At 42.6% G+C, this 20,532-nt stretch overlaps 3 protein-coding genes and 1 pseudogene across 3 annotated transcripts in view; 2 read left to right on the top strand and 2 right to left on the bottom strand.

Annotated features, from left to right (window-relative positions):
- Fgf7 (fibroblast growth factor 7) overlaps positions 1–12,916 on the bottom strand; it is a 50,527-nt gene extending 37,611 nt beyond the window's left edge. Inside the window, exons 1-2 of the mRNA XM_051144545.1 lie at positions 12,636–12,916; positions 11,469–12,025 (exon numbers count right to left, since the gene is read on the bottom strand). Coding sequence (XP_051000502.1) covers positions 11,469–11,754 — 286 coding nt within the window. The 5' untranslated portion in view covers positions 11,755–12,025; positions 12,636–12,916. The remainder of the gene's footprint in view (positions 1–11,468; positions 12,026–12,635) is intronic.
- Positions 1–20,532, top strand: part of Cops2 (COP9 signalosome subunit 2) — a 257,228-nt gene that overhangs the window by 27,023 nt on the left and 209,673 nt on the right. The gene's annotated exons all lie outside the window — the stretch shown is intronic.
- The window catches only part of Fam227b (family with sequence similarity 227 member B), a 151,276-nt gene that overhangs the window by 89,242 nt on the left and 41,502 nt on the right, over positions 1–20,532 (top strand). The gene's annotated exons all lie outside the window — the stretch shown is intronic.
- LOC127188317 (nuclear transport factor 2-like) lies at positions 1,603–2,831 on the bottom strand (annotated as a pseudogene).

The following is a 20,532-nucleotide window of genomic DNA, read 5'->3' as shown; positions in this document are numbered from 1 at the left end:
CAGACCTACTTCCTGGTCCCACTCTCTGTAAGGATGCTAACCAGATGAGGATATCCAGGAAACCATCCATCGGTGCTCAGAAAGGATATTTCTTTCAATTTGATCAGTCGAGTCATCCACAAGTTTTGAACACACCAATATGTCTTAATTAAAATAAATGATACCCAAATATGATGCAAACAGGCCCAAGTATAATTTCAAAACTAAAATTGATGTAGCAATGAGCCAAATGGCCTGACTAGTTTCCTCAAGCCTATTTGCATCTCATGAGATAAAGAACATTATCTCAAGCTTATAGTAGTAGAGAGTTCAAGAGATCCTTACAATATTTTACCAGTTCCAATATTTGCATTTATATTTTAAAGAATATATTCTTTTTTTTTTTCCAAGACAGGGTTTCTCAGTGAAGCCTTGGCTTTCTTGGACTCTCTTTGTAGACCAGGATGGCCTCGAACCGACAGAGATCCACCTGCCTCTGCCTCCTGGGGGCTGGGATTCTTTAGTCACTCAAAAATATGCTTCCAGTGATATGCTATACATTTTTTCAGAGACTAAATTCAAAGACTTGCAAGAACAGCAAACAAACTTACTTCTCTGCGATGTAATGATTTTAATGTGAGTGCCTAATAAACTATTAAAATACTTTAAAGAGTCATAAATTTTAAAGTAAATCTTAAAAACAAACATACAGATTCATGCTAGTCTTCTCTGGGGTCTACTATATGGTTCAATGTCTGACCAACGTCAAGCAAGAAAGAGAGCCGTGAAGAGCAAAGTTGGGTGGAGTCTTTCCAGGTCCAGAGTTCATCCACCCATGAGTCTTGAAATAGCCACATAGGTTCTGGGGTACTAGTCATGGGAGGGAGTTGGGCCTCGATTCTCTCACACAGACTCCTTAATAGTCTTATCTAAAGAACACAGCAGCTCATCTCCATAATTCTACCCTAAACTGTTTACCATCACATCTCTGCCTTCTCGGGAAGTGTTTCTAGGAAAACAAGTTCCCTTCACAGCAGTGATGTAGCCATTTTGGTCATCATCTGTATGCCGCTGAATTGAGCAGGTTACAGCTGTGACTGAAGGTTGTAAAACGAAAAGAGAGAGGGAGGAGACAGAGAGAGAGAGAGAGAGAGAGAGAGAGAGAGAGAGAGAGAGAGAGAGAGAAATGATGCTGCTATCCAAAAAAAAAAATGTATGTTTTCCAGATAGCATAACTGGAATTATGACTTCCAAAAAAGTTTTCTTTCAAAGAAACTCATCATATGAAATAGAGTGGCCACTTTTCTCATTCATTTATTAATTTAAAAAACAGGGTTTTTTTGTTAAGAAAATTTTTGTGGTTTTATTGTATCATGAGGCATTGAAACATCTGAACAAATCAATATCTGGGTGGTGAGGCAGCTACTTTCTCCTTCACTTCTTTGAGTTACTAGAGCAACTTGTCAGTAGATTAAAAATACAAAATAAATCAAAACCAAAACCAGTTAATCTATTGCATTACGTAAGTCCAAGGCATGCTCTGGTACAACACAAACTTCTCCTGTCAGATGCAGCTAGCCTGGTATCTAAAAACCATGCACAAAACCTGGCAACAGAAGCACACTACACCCACTCCCACCTTGGCCCTGCTCGTGTATGCATGATATTTGGAGCATCCGGAGGAGTGAGATAGTATTGGGAAGAGGAGAGAGGAAGAAACAGCGTGAGCATTTGACCAGGAGGAGGCGAGCAGAAGTTGTGCAGGGCAAGCCTGAACAAGCTTGAACATACTCAAGCATCATTGGTGTTCTTTAATAGAAACCCATGATGGGATCTCCATCCGCCTTGAGCTGGGATACAACCATGCTGATGGTACAGCTATCTATTGTAGGCTGACGGTCCTGCGCCATGATGCTATGCTGAATTTTCTGGAACGGAAGGCTAGATAACTTCTCCACAATGGCAGCTTTCCCGGCTGGAATTGCTGTCCTTCCCAGGTGAGACATGAGGCATCGGTGCAAACTGCGTCTTGTTGGGTTCTGTCGTTATCAAATAACTGGTAGCAATGCTGAATAAAGCTGGATCCAATCTGCTCCCAAATTGGCTTGTCTCCCACCCTGGAGAGTCACCCACCTCACCGGGACCCGTGAGGCTGGCACAATGGCGGCAGCGGCGGAGACAACCCAGCGCCCTCTGGGACCGCCAAAAAAACAGTCTTTGATACCTCCCTGTAGCATCCTAAGAGCACAATAGTGAAGACCTTCTCAAAATGTGTTTTTAGAGAATTAACATTTTAGTTGCATGTAGTTATATTTTTCAGTAAATATTTCAATCAGATAAAATCTGATGCTCTATTATAAGCCAATGTTCTCATGGAGTTTTTTAAGGTTTTATTTTTAATTATGTGCATGGGTGGAAATTTTAATTATGTGCATGGGTAGGGGTACAGTGCCCACAGAGGCCAAAATAAGGTGTGGGATTCCCCCTGGAGCTAGAGTTACTTGTGGTTGTGAGTTGCCAGATATGGGTTCTGGGAACTAAACTCTGGTCCTATGCAAGAGCAGTGTGTACTCTTAACTGCTGAACCATTTCTCAAGCCCAAAGATGTGTGTGTGTGTGTGTGTGTGTGTGTGTGTGTGTGTGTGTGTGTGTGTGTGTGTTCTCATGTTTTTTTAAATAAAGGAAAAACTCAGAATGGCCTTTGGTGAGCTCAACACTGATACCTAGAAAGATGCTGAATTGCTCTCATTTTCAATCAAAACTCAACTGTAATAACAAGCATTTTAAAAGGCATGTCCTCTCAGGATGATGTACCTGAGCTGCCTCTTTTGTCGGGTTAGGGAGTCCCACATTCTCTAAACCTGCCCCGCTCTGGCCTGTAGTCCTCCTCTAACGCCCAACTGATCTGTTCTCTAAGAGCACAGGCTGCGGAGCTGCTTCCTACTGTACCCGTGGTCTCTCAAAGGGGACATTGTGACTCTTAACAAAAGAACAAAAACAGAAGTGCCGTCGATCTTTCAAATATCTTTCTTGTTAGTGCACAGAAAGGAAGAAACTGCACGCTCTGCACGCAGATGACCTCCCGTGGCCCTGTACCCCTCGTCGCCAAGCCAGACTAACAAGGGATGTGATGAGAAATACAGCTAGAAACTCTGTAAGACACAAGAGACTCTCCAGCTAATCAGGATGCTGCCACTAAAACAAAGTGAGATCAATCCTTAATCAAGAAAATGCCCCCATGGACATGCCCACAGCAAATCCAATGGACGCGGTCCCTCCATGGACATTCCCTCTTCCCTGTAGTTTGTGCCAAACCGACACAAAATCACCCAGTAGAAGGACCGTTCTCCTAGCAGGCAGATACTGCTTGCTTTCTACTAGTACAACTCATTTTAATTCTTAAAGGTTTTTTCTCTGTCTCCTTTCAATACAGCTATTCCTTGAATCTGTATCAACTGTAAGTTATTTCTTCTGGGTATGCCTCTTGATAAATAGACAAGTAAAAATAAGAGTGAGTGTTGAGGAGGACCATCGCTCTTCGAGGCATTGTCTTCGTGTCTCCCTGATACCTAACCACCCCGTGTCACAAACACTTCCTGTGTCTGCTTATGCAGTAGGGCTTGACAACAGACAACTTTCCACTGGACCCTTGAAATTATGTAGAAAAGTTTAGCTGAGTTGCTTCTGGGGAGCAAGTTCATTTCTGAACAATAGAAAAATAAGAAAAAATGAGATGTGTTTTTCTTTTACTTTGGCAAGGGTTTTAGTTCTTGTTCATATCTATTTTGTTGATGATTTAACAACTTGCTTTTCCTTATACTTGATTTTAAATATGTAACTAGTTAAATGAAAAATACATTTAATGACTCTAAGTCTTTCTGCCTTCTTCCACTGGCTAAATGCAGCACTCTGGACCAGAGGGAGCTAACAGGAAGGGCGAGAGCCCTCCAGTGCAAATGCCAATCCATACAGAAAGAGGCAGAGCTAAGCAGGTGCCCGGGTGGACAACTAATAAAACAGCCGAGGCATGGATAGGATAGGAGTGCCACTGGCCATATCACCATTCATAAACCTCAGGAGAATGGCCCTCTAGCAGTCTTCCTATACAATTCTGTAATTCAGACGCCTAAACATCTTTTGCTAGGCTAATGAAAAGTGTTACTCATTGATAACATTGAAATAAGGACAGCTTTTGCTTGAACTATTTTTGGTAAGTAAAATAAAAGTTTGTTGTTTGGGCTGGAGAGATGGCTCAGAGGTTAAGAGCACTGACTGCTCCTCCAGAGGTCCTGAGTTCAATTCCCAGCAACCACATGGTGGCTTACAACCATCTATAATGTGATTTGATGCCCTCATCTGGCCTGCAGGTGTACGTGCAGGCAGAGCACTGTATATATAATAAATAAATAAATCTTTTAAAAAAAAGTTTGTTGTTTGTACATGAGTGCACTTGATACTTTTTCAGTCACCTTGGAATCACGAAGCTGTTTAGGTTACTGTATGAGAGATAATTTTGTAGGTTGTTGGTTGTCTAGCCACAGCCACAATCATTACTTCCTATTGAGAAAACAGCCCCAAAAATGCTGCCTAGAGGACAGATAGAGCTTCCAACCAGTCTTAAATCCACTGGGAATCACTGGGTCTAGCCCTCCGTCACTGTTCAAAATGCTGTCTTAAAGAGAACTAGCACGCAAGCTGTGCTATCTGCATACCTGCTGCGCTCCAGGGGTCTGGAATCACGGGGCAGCTCTGGGCACTTGTGTGGCTTTTAAATTTCAAATAAACAGCTGATTAACAGGTTAGTTTAGCTCTTGACTACTCCAAAAATGGATCCCAGTTTGCTTGCTGCAAATTAATGAAAATTAAATGTTCTACCAAAAGTCAGAGTAGAGAGAAGAATGGGAGAACAAAGGAGTGCTCTGTTGTCAAGGCAGTTTGGAAACCCACATGTAATATTTCCTTGACGTTTGAGCTGACACAAGTGTAACATAGGCTTTGGAGAATGCCGCTGCAAGAAACAAATGCAGTGTTATTAACCAAGTGTTTCCCAGTCAGCAAGCCAGAGGAAGCAAACGTGAGGAAACACCATTAATATCTCAAGGGACACCAGTGTTCTAAGAAACACAATTTGGAAACACTGCCTTAAAGAAAATATGCAGACTGACTTGATTCTGAATTTTGTCTCAAATATTTCTGTCAACATTATCCATAATTTCATCTGAAATTCAAATACAAACATACCAATGGGAAATATGATGGAAAATGGAAAGTATGTCATTTAAGAAAGTTGAAGCGTGGTATTTTAAAATACTGAAATATTTCTCTACTTTGTGTAGGTCTAAAGATAAGTTGAAATGCAGGGATAAAATTTGCTCAAGAATTACTTAAATGTTCATGGATTTTTTATTTTTAATTATATGTGTGTGGTGGAGGAGATGTGTGCACATGTGAGTACAGGTGCCTAGAAAATCCAGAAGAGGGGATTGGAGTTCCTGGAGGTGAAGTTACCTGACATGGGTTCTGGGAACTGAATTCAGGTCCTCTGCAAAAAGCAGTGCCTGCTTTTAACTACCAAGCCATGTCTCCACCCTTCGTTCAGTGACTTTTTAACACAGTTTTCAAGCCATGTGCATGGACAAGGGCTTCCACTTTCAACCGATTTGGAGTGTAGGAAGTTTAGCTATTGCCCTGTCTTTTCTCCTCTTGTGTTATATGCCTTATGTGAAATGTAAATGCAGAGATACTGTGTTTCCATAGTGGTGCTACAGAAGTTACCACGCTACCAAAACTATTTACTCAAAAGAAAAAAAAAAAAAGGAACCAAAATACAACCTTCATTGCTGTGCGTATCCCAGCCTCGCGAAGAGGATGAGCACCCAGCTTCCAGTGGGGGACCCGTGGGTCTGTCTCCACTGCCTTTTCAAGGTTAATCACTATCTTTTTCAGTCTCTCACCTTTGAATTTAGTAGCACAGCTATGAGAAATGAAAGCCTAATTTCTAAGTGTCTGGGTTCATAGTTAGAAACAAGCAGACACTGATGTCTGGACCTCCCTTGGCCCCCTGCTCCAGCACCTGTCACGATGCAGCTGTGTCATTCGATTAAACAACTTTCTTATATCATGCTACAGGGCTGTCCTCACACGCATGTCTAGGCCTGTCAGCACATGTTGACGCCACTGAGATTAGTCCAAGTCCAATGGGTCTAGAAGAACTCCTCGGTTCGTAGTTCAGAGGTGCATTTCCTGAAGTCCAGTTGTGGGTGGGGTTAACTCTGAAGCCCTTTCAAAGCAAAGGCTCCCAAATGTTTACAAGTTTCCCTGAGATGGCTCAGGCTGCGTTCCATCCCCCACCTCACCCTCTCCTGTCCCCCCAAGTAGCAATTTGCAACCCTAGCTGTGCATTGGAGTCACTGGAAATCTGTAACAGATTCTGATTTCCTGCCGCCTCCCTCCCCAAAACTCTAACTCCCAGAGTTTAGTAGTTCTCATCCTTGGAAGCATCTCAGAATCATCTAGAGAGCCTTTAAAATTCCTTATACCCAGACTACACCCTATGTCAACTTAATGAGAGCCTTTGCGGATGGGATTTGGCATCGGTATTTTTTACAGGCCCCAGCTGAGTACAATATTCAGCCAAGATTGAGAAAGAAGAGGGGAAAAAAGGTCTAGAGAAAGCAGCCCCTTCCACATGTCTAAAATCTGCCTTCTACTCCCAACTCAGTCAGGTCTTTGGTTCTCCCAACCCATAGGCTGCAGAGATCTTACATAGCTTCGCCATAGGAAAGGGACCATTTCATCTGGACTAATGCAGAAATGACAGTAACATAGAAATGGTCAGTTTGGGGCTAGAGAGATGGCTTCATGGTTAAGAGCATGTACTTTTCTTGCAGAGAATCTGAGTTCGATTCCTAGCATCCAAGTTGGGCAACTCCCAAGCCTCCTGTAACTCTGGCTTCAGGGGATCTTACACCTATGTTCTCCATTAGACATCTATGCTAACATGCGCACACACACACACACACACACACACACACACACACACACACACTTAAAACTAAGAAAAATAAATGTTAACAACTGGTCATTTTAAGTGAAGAGATGTTACAAGAACATACTTGCACTAATGAAATGACCAACATTTAGTAAGTTTCAGATAGTTATAACTAAATGATGATTATAACATGGAAAAAACTATTTTAATATCAGAGTTTTCATAAAGTAACCAACATTTCTAAATCTGCCCCATCCTTCATATTTTAAAAGACTTGAAATTCCTTTAATAAGGAATCCCAGTTGCCAATTCTAGAAGATTCCAGCCTGTCAATCACATCTAAAAGTTTGTTCTGAACTTGTGCTCGATAGTCCACAAGTGTGGGAAGATCCTTTTAGTTTCTTATAAGGCAGGTGTTATGTTTATAATTTTGTTTATTTTGAGAGTATGAGTTGTTCTTTTAGAGAAGTTACCAAGAACTCATTGGACACAAGCACATTTACACTCTCAGCATTCTAAGCTGTTGTGCGTACTTGGGGGGTACTATAGAGACTAGCACAGACAGGAACCCATCCAGAGAATTGTTGACAATTGAGTTGCTGAAGATTCTGGGGCCAAAGTCAAATCCAACAATGCTGTGTTTATTTGTGTTTCGCCAATTGCGAGGCCACATCCCATCACAGCCTACCAATCCAAGAGAGGATGTTGCCAAGCCATTGGCCAACTTTCAGAACAAATAACCATTTCTTTCTTACAACATGACTAACAATACTCAAAAGGGAAGATGAGCTTCCTCCTGGATCAGGGGCTCTGGTCATCAAGGACTTCTCAAGAGGAATGGATGGTGTTAACTATTATTGGGAACACAGTATGTTAGTTACTGAATACAAACAAAGCAGGGAAATGATCTGAGGGGCTGGGTCCTCCGTTCCACATCTGTCTCTCAGAGCAGTTGTCGGGCACCCAGCTCACTGCTGCCATCTCTCACTCAGCACCTCAACTCCTGGCTAAATAGCAGTGTTATTTTTGTTAGGTGTGGAGTGATTGCCTCTGTCTGCTGATGAGCTGTCTGCTCCAATAATTATCTAAATCCAGCCTCTGGCCTTGTCTCCAAGGGGACAGTTCTGACAACAGCAGTGCTTGAAGCATTGACCGTTCATCCCCTGTCCCTTCGTGACGCTTCTTACCAATGCTCTCCACTTTTGCGAGCCTCTTGTGCACCTGTTCTTGTTCTATTCTAGTTTCGCCGTTTTGCAAGCTACCGTAGAGCTGAGTGAGAGGCCACCAGAGAGAAGAGAGAGGAGAGCTGTTCCCCCTCTCACCGCCCTAAAGAAGCTGTGGTCTGCTCTTGGCTCCTCCTCAATTCCCAAATCCGTACAGTTCATCCTTGGTGAACTGTTTGGAGGATTTGGTTTGTTTTCTTTTTGCTATACAATTTACTGGTTCTGGTCTAAACTGGATGTTTTCTGCAAGATAATCTAACATGGGGGAGACTGAAGCAAGGGCTGCAAACCCCACAGTAGCTGAAGTGACGTTTCAATTCCCCTGAAGAGTTGAGGCACGTGTGCTAACACCAGCCCCACCATTCCTCTTCCTCCCTGCTCTCAGCCCACCTCTCCCAGCCCAACACCTTCGGAAAGTAAGGTAACACACCCAGCTCTTTTACCTCTCTCTGCAATGCTAGTCCATAGCCACCAGTGTTTTATAAAGCATTTCCCCAGGAGGTAAACGTGTGGTTCAATGGGTAGCAGGCGTGCCTAGCATGGTCCAGGGTCCCATGCTTCACTGGGGAAGCAAGCGGCCTGCCAAGTCTCATTCATATCCTCAAGTCATGTTTCCTTTCACTCAAACAAAATCCATGGCAGTGGCTAACGGAGAGAAAATGAGAACCAATGCCATTATAAAGGGCCTCCAAAGAAGTTCAAGGACCCGCTTAAAGGTAAAAGGCTCCAGAACCAAGAGGAGGAAACCTGGGATTTAATGCTGAACTCTATTTCTGTCTGGACTCTGCTCCTTTGGATCCACTTACTTTTAACGGTCATTCTAATGACCACAGGAGGGGACTCCTCTGCTGGATCACTCAGCTAACTGAGGATGGTGAAACCTCCCCGGCCCTCAGCTTTTGTGACTTGCATCTCTCGCCCTTTTTGGTTAATATAAACAAGTTCTGCAGGGCACACTGTCTGTGCCTGGATTCCCTGACTCAGTAGCGTCAGCCTCACAGGTGTCCATGTGCTTATGTTCATTCTTAAAATGAGCACGTCTGTCTCAGCTGACGGGCAGTGCTTTTCAGAATTATCTCCTAACAATTTATTCTCCTATCTCTTGGGATTTCCTGCACACAAAAGTAGCTTCACATCTGCCTAACTTTGGAGAAACTTTATCTTGTCCTTTTCAGTAAGATGGCAGGACAATGACAGCCATTTTATAGTTTACCTAAGATGAGATTTTCTCTCTCCAGGAGATTTTACTATATCAAGAAAAGCATATAAGTTTAGACTATTAAAAAGCTTATGAGTGAAAGTTATTTGCCTAAACTATGTCAAGTCTTTCTGAGGACAGGGGCTTTGTGACGTTCCAACACTATGACGTAGGACAAGACTTGTCTTTTTTATTACTGTAGAATTTACTTTAGAGGAAAGAAGCTTTAGAGCTGCTCAGGCTTAGAGATAAACCATGTTTCAAATTATAAAGTGATTTTACCACTTTGCAAATGTGTACAACAAATACCTGAAATTCCAGGAATTCAACACAAAAAAAATAAAATTTATGTATAGTATATGTGTGTTCCAATTGTAACTATGTTAACTTCAAGTAATCATGCGCCATCATTTTCCCATTATTTTTACCACCTTCATGAGTTAGTAAAGAGCATCCAAAGGGATTAGTCATTAGGTAGAAAAAGTCTCAAGTGAGCTACAATAATAACCTTGTTATAAATTTTTAAATTAGCCCTAGCTGCATGGTTATTATGGAGAGACAGTAGGCAGTTTTTCCTCACTTTTTGGGGTGACAACTAGGTAAAGGGTATTTGGTCTTCCCTATATGATATAGTACATTCCCTGGTTTAGAACAGAATAGACTGTGAGAATGAGGAAGCGTTTTGAAAAGTACATCTATGTTTACAGGTTGAAGATTGGAAAAACTAAGGAAGTGCCCCCAAAGTCACTTACAGGCAGGGGCTAAACAAGAGCTGTAAGTGCCCCTTGAACTCTGATCTTAGACCAGATTCTATCATCCATGATAAGGCCTGCTGATTTTTCAAATCAGATGAACAGGCCACGCAGAAGTGGCTCTCAGCAAAACCTCCTCCAGTGGCCATTTGCTGTGCTGAATTCCATAGAACCAGTCTTCCAGAGCTGGCATGCTTTTTCACTTATAGTTTGTATCAGTTATGGCTGAAATGGAGGTCCCTCATTTTCATTTTGGAAACATTCACCAAACTCATATTTATTGGTCAATGAGTTTAGAGCCCAAAAGCTATTTCAGAAGCAAATTTTAAAAAACACTTGGGGTGACCCTGTCATAGGCACCCATGCATTCTTTCCCACTGTACTGCCACATGTACTATCAAACACACATGTCAACGCCATCCACATGTTATTACTGCTAACAAACCTACTTCAGCTTGTGGGTTCTACATGCTTAAGGTAAATGTTGAGCATATGTTTTATGCCACTGGATTTAATAATACTGAAGTTAGCTACTAATTGTAATCATTACATGAAAACTCAAGCCCTTATGTTATAAGGTGAAAGAGCAGCTGGGTCTTGAGGGGAAAGTGGGGCATTCCAGTGGAAAGTCTGGGCACAACCCCTCTTCCAACTCGGACTACTTCCTCACACGTGTGTTCCTCCTAAAGCAACATTAGACCTTACACGACACAGACTTGTGATCAGGAAACTGTTAGAAAGCTCCGTTACCTGCTGGGTGGGGAATCAAGGAGTCTAATACTTTAACTCACTGACTAAGGAGGGTTGAAGGCAGGGAAGACTCCCTTGTGTTTTAAAAGCCCACAGTTGGTGGTGCTCAGGAAGAAGATTCCTAACCGGTTTTTACCTGGACAGCGTCCTTTCAAAAGCAACATAATTAGTTAAGACAGACACACTCTCTGTTCCCCAAGCTTGTGGCTGGTAATTTGGTGAACACCTACTGAAAACTCTACACAAACTACTACTGAGTTCTGCTAGGGAAACAATCACATGTCAGTGTGAGTGCTCTCGCTGAAAAGTTTTCTTACTAAAGAGCATTTTGGATTTAAGCCACAGCCTAAGTATTTTCCGACTGGCTCGTGCTATCGGTTCCAACCATACGATGGGCACACTTGCCCTATTACCAGTGATATTTTAGAGACTTAGTGCAGAAACCCCATATAGGAGTTGCTATTACATTGATTTTTCTTTTTCCAGGAGGGGGGGCGGAGAACATGCCACCTCAAAGCAAACCTTAAGCAAACCATAAACATCTAAGCAGGGCTTGTAGTAAAGACGTCACTTACTGTAGCTGTTCCTCATCTCCTGGGTGCCTTTCACTTTGCCTCGTTTGTCAATCCTCAGATACCACTGTGTGCGGCAGAACAGTCTTCTCACCCTTATATCCCCTCCTTCCATGTAGTCATAGCTTCTTGTGTGTCGCTCGGGGCTAGAACAGTTCACATTCGTCGCCGTTTGCTCTGGGCTCATGTCATTGCAAGCTAAAGATATAGTGCCCACTAGACAGACAAGGTGGAGGCACGATCTGTAGAGCAGACTTGGCAGGATCCATGTCAGTATCCATTTGCGCATTATAGTGTAGTGCTCCGGGTGTTCAGGAATAACATAATGAGGCCCGAAGCGTGAGGTGATTGTTACTCCTAGGTCATGGGCCTCCTCCTATCTGTAAACTGCAGATTGATTTGAGAAAAAGTAGTCGCTTTCTCCAAACTGTTAACCTTATCTTTCAGCTTCTGATACCAAAAACAGGATTCCTCCTCCAGTAGCACAGCTGATAGACAGATCCTTATAAAGACAGGTTGCAACAAGGCCAGTTGCTGCAGCGCCGTTTGCTTCTTGATTTCTGTTCATAGTGAGTGAGAGATTAGGAATGGGGGGGGGGGGCGGGGAGGAGAGAGGGAGATAAAAAAAAAAGTTGTATGTATAATTTCAGTAGGTAAAATTTCAGTAGTCTTAACACACAGTGTAGTTAAACGTTGAAGGCACATGTAAAACAGCTTCCACGGAGGATGTTAGCATCTTCGCCACTCTGCACATAGATTCAGAAGAGCTATGCAGTTATGGAGAGACACCACAGTAAAACGGCACCATTCATTTCAGTTGCTCTCTTGCTAAGAAACACCCTCTACTTAGAGCTATTGGCTTGCATTAAGTTGTACAGCCGCTATAGACAAAGTAGAAACACTCTCCCTGGATTTCACCAGTATATGCTTTCACGTTTGTGCTTAATAATTTATTTACCCTTAAACTGCCCAGATTTTTCAAGTTAAGTGTCAGGATTGTTCTGGAGAACTTCAAGCGTCTCTTCCCATACATACTGCCGCACAATTTCTGTAGATACTTACACAGCTCAAAAGTCTTTTCCTCTCAGCACAATAACCACGGAAAGAGAAGACCTTTCAGGAAAAAAAAAAGCTACAACACTGTTTTAAAGACAAATAACAGTAACTTACTTGTTCTGTTTAGAACAGCTGGGTACACAAGAGCTCCGTGTCTGCTGTCTGCCTCCTGCAACTTGAGCCTCTCTACTGTAGCTACAAACTATTTCTCAGCTGAGAAATCCTCCAGCAGAACCATAATTGTTTCCATAAATCAACAGGCAAAAGGATTTTCTCCGTGTGTGAGCGCGTGCGCTTGTGTGTGTGTGCGTGGAGCCTTTTATTCAGAGATTTTCAATAAATACCTTTGCTGACCTCATTGGAAGCAATTAAAACTTAACCAGTGAGCTGTTCCTTGACTAAAACAGAGGGACTAGAAGAAGGCTTGTGTACTGTGGAGTGGTCATAAGGGGGAGCTGTGGCCACAGCTTAGCCTCAAATCCGCACGTGGGCACATCCTCTGCAGACAGACTGATTCTCACGCAGTTACAAGGAGAAAGGGAAATGTCAGGCAGGCCTTTAAAACGCAGGAGTTGTGTTTTCACAGACTGGGAAAACATTTCCTAGAACATGTATAAGGGCTTTTTTGTAAGTAGATGATCTTGACATGGTTTGTCTGTCTGTCTGTCTGTCTGTCTGTCTGGCAGGTGTGGGTAGGTCACTGGCCCTTCATACTAGAGAAACCCACAGCTCAGGGGCTGAAAGCAGGTGTGGCTAGGCAAGGACATATCTTTTCACAGATATTGCACCACTGCGTGTGAGTCTTTAGGCTAAGACCTAGTTTCGTACAGGTTTGGGATTCTTAACAATCAGTGTGACTTTGGACCAGTCACTTGACATCCCTGTAGCTCGCTGCTGCTGCAGGTATCAAATCAATGGCCATGTCTAATCAGACCAGTGCTGCTCTGTCGTTGTAACATCCTGCCTCATGAGTTATTTATACTAATGACTCTCAAAAGTAAAGGACACATGTTTTGCAAAACTATTATTCTTTTAGAAAATGGTTTCACCTTGGTGTTTGACTTGTACCTCCCTGAGAGCAATAGCATTAAAAACAAACAAAAAAAAAAACAACCAAAAAACAGATAAGCCCAGGAACAGAATTATAAGGCCAATAGCTAATGGATATAGGAGAGCCCTTTTGCTTTCCAAACTCAGTTCTTGTCTATACTGTACTAGGATTGTAATTGTATTTTATATTTAGCATGCAGCCATTTATCACCAATCTAAATGAGTAACACACACACACACACACACACACACACACACACACACACACCTACCTTCGCACTTAACATACACTACCACCAGGTGGTGCAGGTAGACCAAATAGAGACAGAGAACTAAACTGACTGGAGAGGATGCCTTCGGGATCTCCTTACGACTGTGCTTGCCAGGGGCCTGAGTCAGCAGCACAGCATATTTCAAACATGCTCAGTTGTCTTTGATTCATGAAATATTGACCCACTAGGTTTTCAAAGCAGAGGAAGGTGCACTGCTCAATAATTGGGTCTATTGAAAGCTACAGGGCTCAGACCATCCCATCATTTCTCTCCCAAGGAGAAAGAGGACAGGACAGAAAATATGATGGTGCTCTTGTCTTCTTAGTGATGTCGTAAAGTCTGGGAGGTGCTAATAACAAGTGGATTCATAATTCTTTGAGTTGACGTTCTCTCTAGAGAAATGAAGATTATGCAGTCAGTTCTAAGTGCACACTGAAGAATGCTCAGTTCTTCCTTTAAAATGTGCCGCAGAAGAGAGAGTTCCCTCAATGTTGACATCGCTATATAAGATTGGTATCCGAGTAATGTCACTGAGCAGGTTACAATCAGGCAGAAAATAGTATCTTTAGTTTAAATTCTGTTTGAAGATATTGACTAGTTTCCTTACTGGGGAATAATCTCTTCAGGATGGGCCCAAGATGGGGTGGAGAATCTCACTCCTGTCCTTGCTACTTGTCAGAAACGGGTCTCACTGAGCTGGCAGTTCAGTTGTCTGTAGCACAGCTGCTCTCTGTGTGTTTTGAGTCACATGGTGGCTGACATCTGCCCTTCCTGTAGCACAATACAACATGAAGAAGCACCGAGTGCTCGGAAGGCTCCATTCCCCACCCTTCGAGTAGAGGCAGCAGCATCCTTAGTGAAGGTATCTCCACCATGTGCACATTAAATCCCTCAGAGAATGTCTGCATCTATTCTTCAAACATTGACTTTTAAAGGTGAACGGTAACCGTGAAAAGCTTCAGACAGAAGTGGTATTTTGTATTTGCTCAATGTGCTTTGGGAATGCAATGAAAGACATTTAAAAATACAAAGAACTCCTTTTGTAAAGTCAATTCCTGCATCAACCACTAACTCTTCCCAGGCAGTCTCCATTACAGTCCTCATCCTTGTGGGGACATAATTGATAGAAGTTTTTTCATGCATATACAAACAAGCAATACGCATATATACAGGTGCTACCCCACCCTTTTACATACAAAGAAGTATCACCATACACAAAAACATTGTTATATATGTCACCTTTATTTTCACTCACTGAAAATACAGAATTTCGTCTCAGAATTTAGAAAAGTCACTCACTTCCTATTCTGCGTGCTACTCCATTGAATAAGTATATTTCAATGCGTCTAACCAACCTCTGTGAACGTTTCATTTTTACCCATATATTTTACTGTAGAAAGATTATAATGAATGCAAGTGCATCCATTATATAATAAATATAATACATACGTCATTTTATGACATACAAAAACAGCTGTAGGGTCATTTTCCAAAAGCTGACAGTCTAAGCATCTGTCATCCAGGTCCGGGTTGGATAGGGACTCTTGAAATTGGGACAGGGTTGGTGTATACTTATGAACATCACTATGCGTGTTATGCCTTACATGCTACACTGTTCCAAACTGTCCCTTCCACTTTCCTACAGTCAGCCCCACACTAGGTTTGTCCTCATAATTTCCTGTGTGGTTTCAATATATAAATTCAGCCTCGACTCTGGATCATTCCGTGCAACCAGTCTTACTTATCATCTTAATTCATCCAGTAAACAAATATTTATGCAACAGCTGTGTGCCGCCAGATGCTGGGCTAGCCCTCTGAAGAAACAACGGTGAGCGTTTTGGAAGTGATCTCTGCCCTTCCAGAGTGTGCATTCCAGGGAGAGGACAGCATAAACAGGAGGATCTGGGGATGGTATGGGGCAGGGAAGCCAAGCTCTTACATTCCAAGAACCAAATGAAGGCCCGTGTTCACGAGCAAGAGGCAGAGCAGAGACGAGCGAAGCTGGCACACAGGGGCCTCGCATTGGGAACTGTGTCAGCTGCAGAAGGAGCTTGGCCTCACCTTAAAAAGAATAGGACACAGGAAGACAGGCCTGCCTTTCCAAACATGATGGACCTGGTTAAACCCAGGAGGCAAACCATGGTGGAGCAATCCCGAGGTCCTTGATCCTATAAACAGCTTGCTTGCCTTTGGCATGATGCCGTGACAATGTAAACACTAACTGCACATAAGATACAAAGCGTGAGTCATATGTTCAGCACTGCGGTGTGCCTGTGACTCAACCTATAAATATCTTCGTTTACAAATGCCATTTGAGTCTTTGTATCCCTGAGTCATAATAAAATGGCTTCTTTTAATTTTGTATTTGTTGAAATTCTCTGAAATGCTAATCTAAATGTAAAAATCCCTCAAACTATGCTATGAAATTTACTGAATTGTAGTCTGGTGTTAGTCCCAAAGCAAGGTCTTCCTGGAGGTAGTGTTTGGCCGGTTATAAATCTCCATATAATTAAGGTGTGTTGATGCCTTGTTCCTTACCACTTGGAGTCTTCTTAAGTTACTTCTAAATTTGAGAAGTGTCAGGCTATCCAGACCTGCTTGACTTTGACAGACCAGTATGCTAACAGAAATTTTTGCAACTGGGCTTATTACACTGTTTGTATAAATTACCATTCTCAGGTCCCGTATTAATCATCTACATAGCAAGGCAACAAAATGTGGGGTAAAGCTAATAAAATATTTTTACATGTTTTGTGTATGTCGATGTGTTAGAAAAAATGGTTTAATTTTTATTTCCATTTGTTTTAAAACTATGACTGGTCAGTAGTAGGGGAACTTTTAAAAGTGGCAGATACAGGGGACTTTCAAAAGGAAGACAGGCAGAATGCTGTAAGGAAACCTGTGAGGCACTCAGGAAACAGGACGCCACGGCATGCTGATCCCTTTGAACAGAGGACACTGTTCAAAGAACCTCAAAGAATCGCAGACACGGAGACTTTTCCTGGGAAATTAATCCTTCAAAAAGAACTCTCTAGTCATGAGTTATTTCTCAGAGAAGTGTTACCCATCAGGGAGAAGGGGCTGCCACCACAGCTAACACCTGTCCTGAGGTTCGCTTGCTGACAGCTTCCTTTCCCAAAGAGTTTTCAGTTTGCCTACAAGACAGCCGATGCCTGCCACATGCTTCCCCACGTCACTCCCACAAGCCCCGGTGAAGCCTCAAGCCTCTACTCGTGTCTGGACTTCTGGACGGCACACAAGCTTCAATCGTCTGAGTTTCCTTCGAGAATCCTATTGTGTGTGACTCCTTAGCATATGCATGTAGCTAAGATGCTTGGTTCCTTCTGTTAATCTTCCTTGTGTCGATATTATGTATGCCTCAGCTAAGGAACCTGGAAAGGATATAGAAGGCAGCTAGTTTTGACTTCTCTGTAATCAGCCACTGAAGGATATGTACCCGAAAAACAGTGTATCAGTGTAAAACTACCACAGTGTCTGATGGATAAGAAGAGAAGGGCAATTTGTACTTACCCATAAGCCTCTCTTCTAGCTGGACACTCATGCTATCTTTAAAGATTATTTGATATTTTTTTTCTCAGTGGTACATTTAATTCCAATGTATTGAACCTTTTTTGTTCCTCCAGTTGATTCCAAAATTATTAGTTCTTCCACTACAATTTCTTCCATGCCTGTTTTTTCTTGTCAACTATTACTTTCACATCCTAGGTGAATTCTTTGTTACTACTTATCCATCCTAGGGAATGGTGCTACCCACAGTGGTTAGGGTTCCCATTCAGTGAACCTACTCAAGACAATCTCCTCAGCATACCCAGAGGCTTGTCTCTCTAGTGGTTCAGATCTTATCTAATTGACAAGTGATGCTAACCACTGCAACCATCACCATCAGCCTGACTCCCACACACATCACTTTAAGGATGACCATCCACCACATGGACAATCCACCAAGTTCTGCTGTCATCTAAATGTAGCCTGGCCCCATTGACCACAGCTGGATCATTTTCTGTGTGCGGACCCTGGGGGAACATTTCTAGGTGATTCCTTTTGAGGATCAGGGAAGCCCCTTGGATTAGGCTTTCTGCCTTTTAATAAACTTGGATCTTAACGAAATGGAGCCTCTGGTTGGTAAAGACTGGACCTCAGAAAACATTTCTTGCTGTCCCAGGGTAGCACAGGAGGTTTCTCTTCAATGGTGCTTAGAGATGATTTCTTGTTTAGACATTTTCTCCTCCTGAATATCGAGTCCACTGTTTTTTAAATTCAATTTCATTCCAGTTCTCAAGACAGGGTCAGAGTGAAGTCATATTGCTGACCATAAACTCCCATGGGTGGCTCCTAGCCCAGTCCCTGATAGAATCCTTTCCCTGCTCTGAAACCTCATGAACCAGATCTCCACTGGACGCATTTCTCTCAGAACTCTTGTTTTCCGAGTTCCCACCAGCATACCCCATTAACCTCTGCTCCCAACATGCTGTGGCTTCGCTAGCACAAAGTACCAAACTTTTCCACAGTGGAGCCACGATAGTTCCAAAGGTCAGGCTTATCCACATGGTCATGTTTATCAAAGTAATCCTACTTCTGCTAATACTTTTCTGTTTGGTAACTTTTCCTTGTGTCGGTATGGAATGCACTAACAAAAACAGCCTCAGGAAAAAACGGGCTTATTTTGGTCAGCAGTTCCACGGTACATAGTGGGGAAAGTCCTGGAAGCAGGGCCTTTGTGGCATCTGCAGTCAGGAAGCAGAAAACAAAGAATGCCTACATCCAGATCTCTTTCTCCTTTTTATGTAGCCCAGAATCACTCAAAGTGAGATGGTCTTCCTACCTTGACTAACCTGACCGAGGCCACAGCCCACAAGCATGTCTCAGGGCTTGTCTTGGGGTGATTCTAGATCAAGTTAACAGTTGAGCCATGCTTACCATGAAAAGAGAAAGAGGCTGCTATTACAGCGAGTGATAGAAAAAAAAGTGGATGGAACGGCGTCACAGAGAGCCTTTCTAGAAAGATGTTATGTAAGCCAGGAGCTGAAGAGTAAGAGGAAATCAGAAGGCAGAATGTTCTAGATAAAGGTTCCAAGAGAACCAAGGTTCTGAGGTGAAAATGAGCTTATTATGTTCTGGAAATGGAAGTAGAGAGGATTACAGTGAGTAAGAAGAAAGGCCCCTGGTGATGACCAAAATATAAGCAAGGAGACCACGGGGTGACTCTGGATAAAATCCAAGTCAGACATCATGCCTTGGACTGGGATTGTAGTAGCAGGGATGGAAACAAATGTGCAGACACACATTGGAAGCAAAGATGGGTGGTGGGCAATGCACGAGGAAGGAAGGATCAGACTTAAATTCCAGAGGCTTGACATGTGAAAATGGGTAAGTAGTGCTGTCCTTTACTGAACTAAGGAAGATGAATGTGAGGAATGCCAGGGCCCAAATACAAGTCAGTGTAGATGCCTCCACTGTCAGTAGACTTGTGACTTCCTTGAAATGGGGGAGCGCCTCCACCCATTGGCCAATCAGACTATACTAAGGCCTGGGTGAGTATTACAAAAAAAATGGTAACTTCAGTGTCAGAGACCAGTGGGGTATCCTTGAAATGAACTTCTTACACAAGAGTGTAGAAGCGAAGACAGAAATGCTTTTTATCAATGTCTGGTAGTATCTAGTACAGATGAAAAACTGTTCCTGTGCTGTGCTTAAAAATGTGTGTGTTAAAATGAGGGCGTCGAGACCACTCTGTGGGTAGAGGGCTGCCTGCCCAGGTGTGAAGACGTGGTCTCAGGTCCCCATCACTCATGTAAAAGCCAAACAAGGCAGAAAGAGACAGTAACCACATACTGGGATGCCTACAGGAGATCCCTGCAGCTTGCTGCCAGCTAGTCTAGCAAAAATGGCTTCTTGAACCCTAGGTTCAAGAAAAGAGACCTTATCTCAAAAATAAGGTAGACAGTGATAGAAACAGAGATTTGACATCAGCCTCTTTGTCTACACACACACACACACACACACACACACACACACACACACACACACACACTACATTAAACCAGTCGTCCCTCATTTTTATAATTAAGAATTCCTCTGATGACCAGAGTATGATATTAAAGCAAATGGAATATATGAACAGTCAAAGTTATGTTATATGACCTTAATAGAAGAGACTAAGATGTATAATCCTTTGGTTTGAAGCTGTTGAGTGTGTCTTTGAACTGTCACCAGATCTCCAGTGACTGCTCGGTTCAATCCCTGTGATCCTGAGACTCAGATTCCTTAAGAAAAATAATGTTGGAAATTTTAAGACATGCTTAGTAGCCTCTGGCCATTTTTCCTAAAATAAAAGTGCTTTTATTTTTTTACAGTTCCTTCCAAATAAGAAAATATATTCATTAAAAAACATAATAGTAAAAATAATAACATAAGCATGCAAAACCAAAATAGGTCACACGATGAAAAGAACACGATTAAAAACTAACGAATCTTCTCCATCTGATGCCAACGCACTCCTCACTTGGAAAAAAATAATCATGTGAACGAGAAGAAGGCCAGCCTGACTGAGGCAGGTAGAAAGTAGGGGCTGCACATGGCTGCTGCTGGTTTCCAACCTGAGTGAGTTTGCTAAAGGGCAAAGTTATGGAATATTTTAAGAGAACTGAGGCTGGAGAGATGGCTCAGTA

Source organism: Acomys russatus, chromosome 4 (assembly GCF_903995435.1).
Source record: "Acomys russatus chromosome 4, mAcoRus1.1, whole genome shotgun sequence".
Taxonomy (NCBI): Eukaryota; Metazoa; Chordata; class Mammalia; order Rodentia; family Muridae; genus Acomys; species Acomys russatus.
This window is presented reverse-complemented; position numbering and strand designations above follow the sequence as displayed.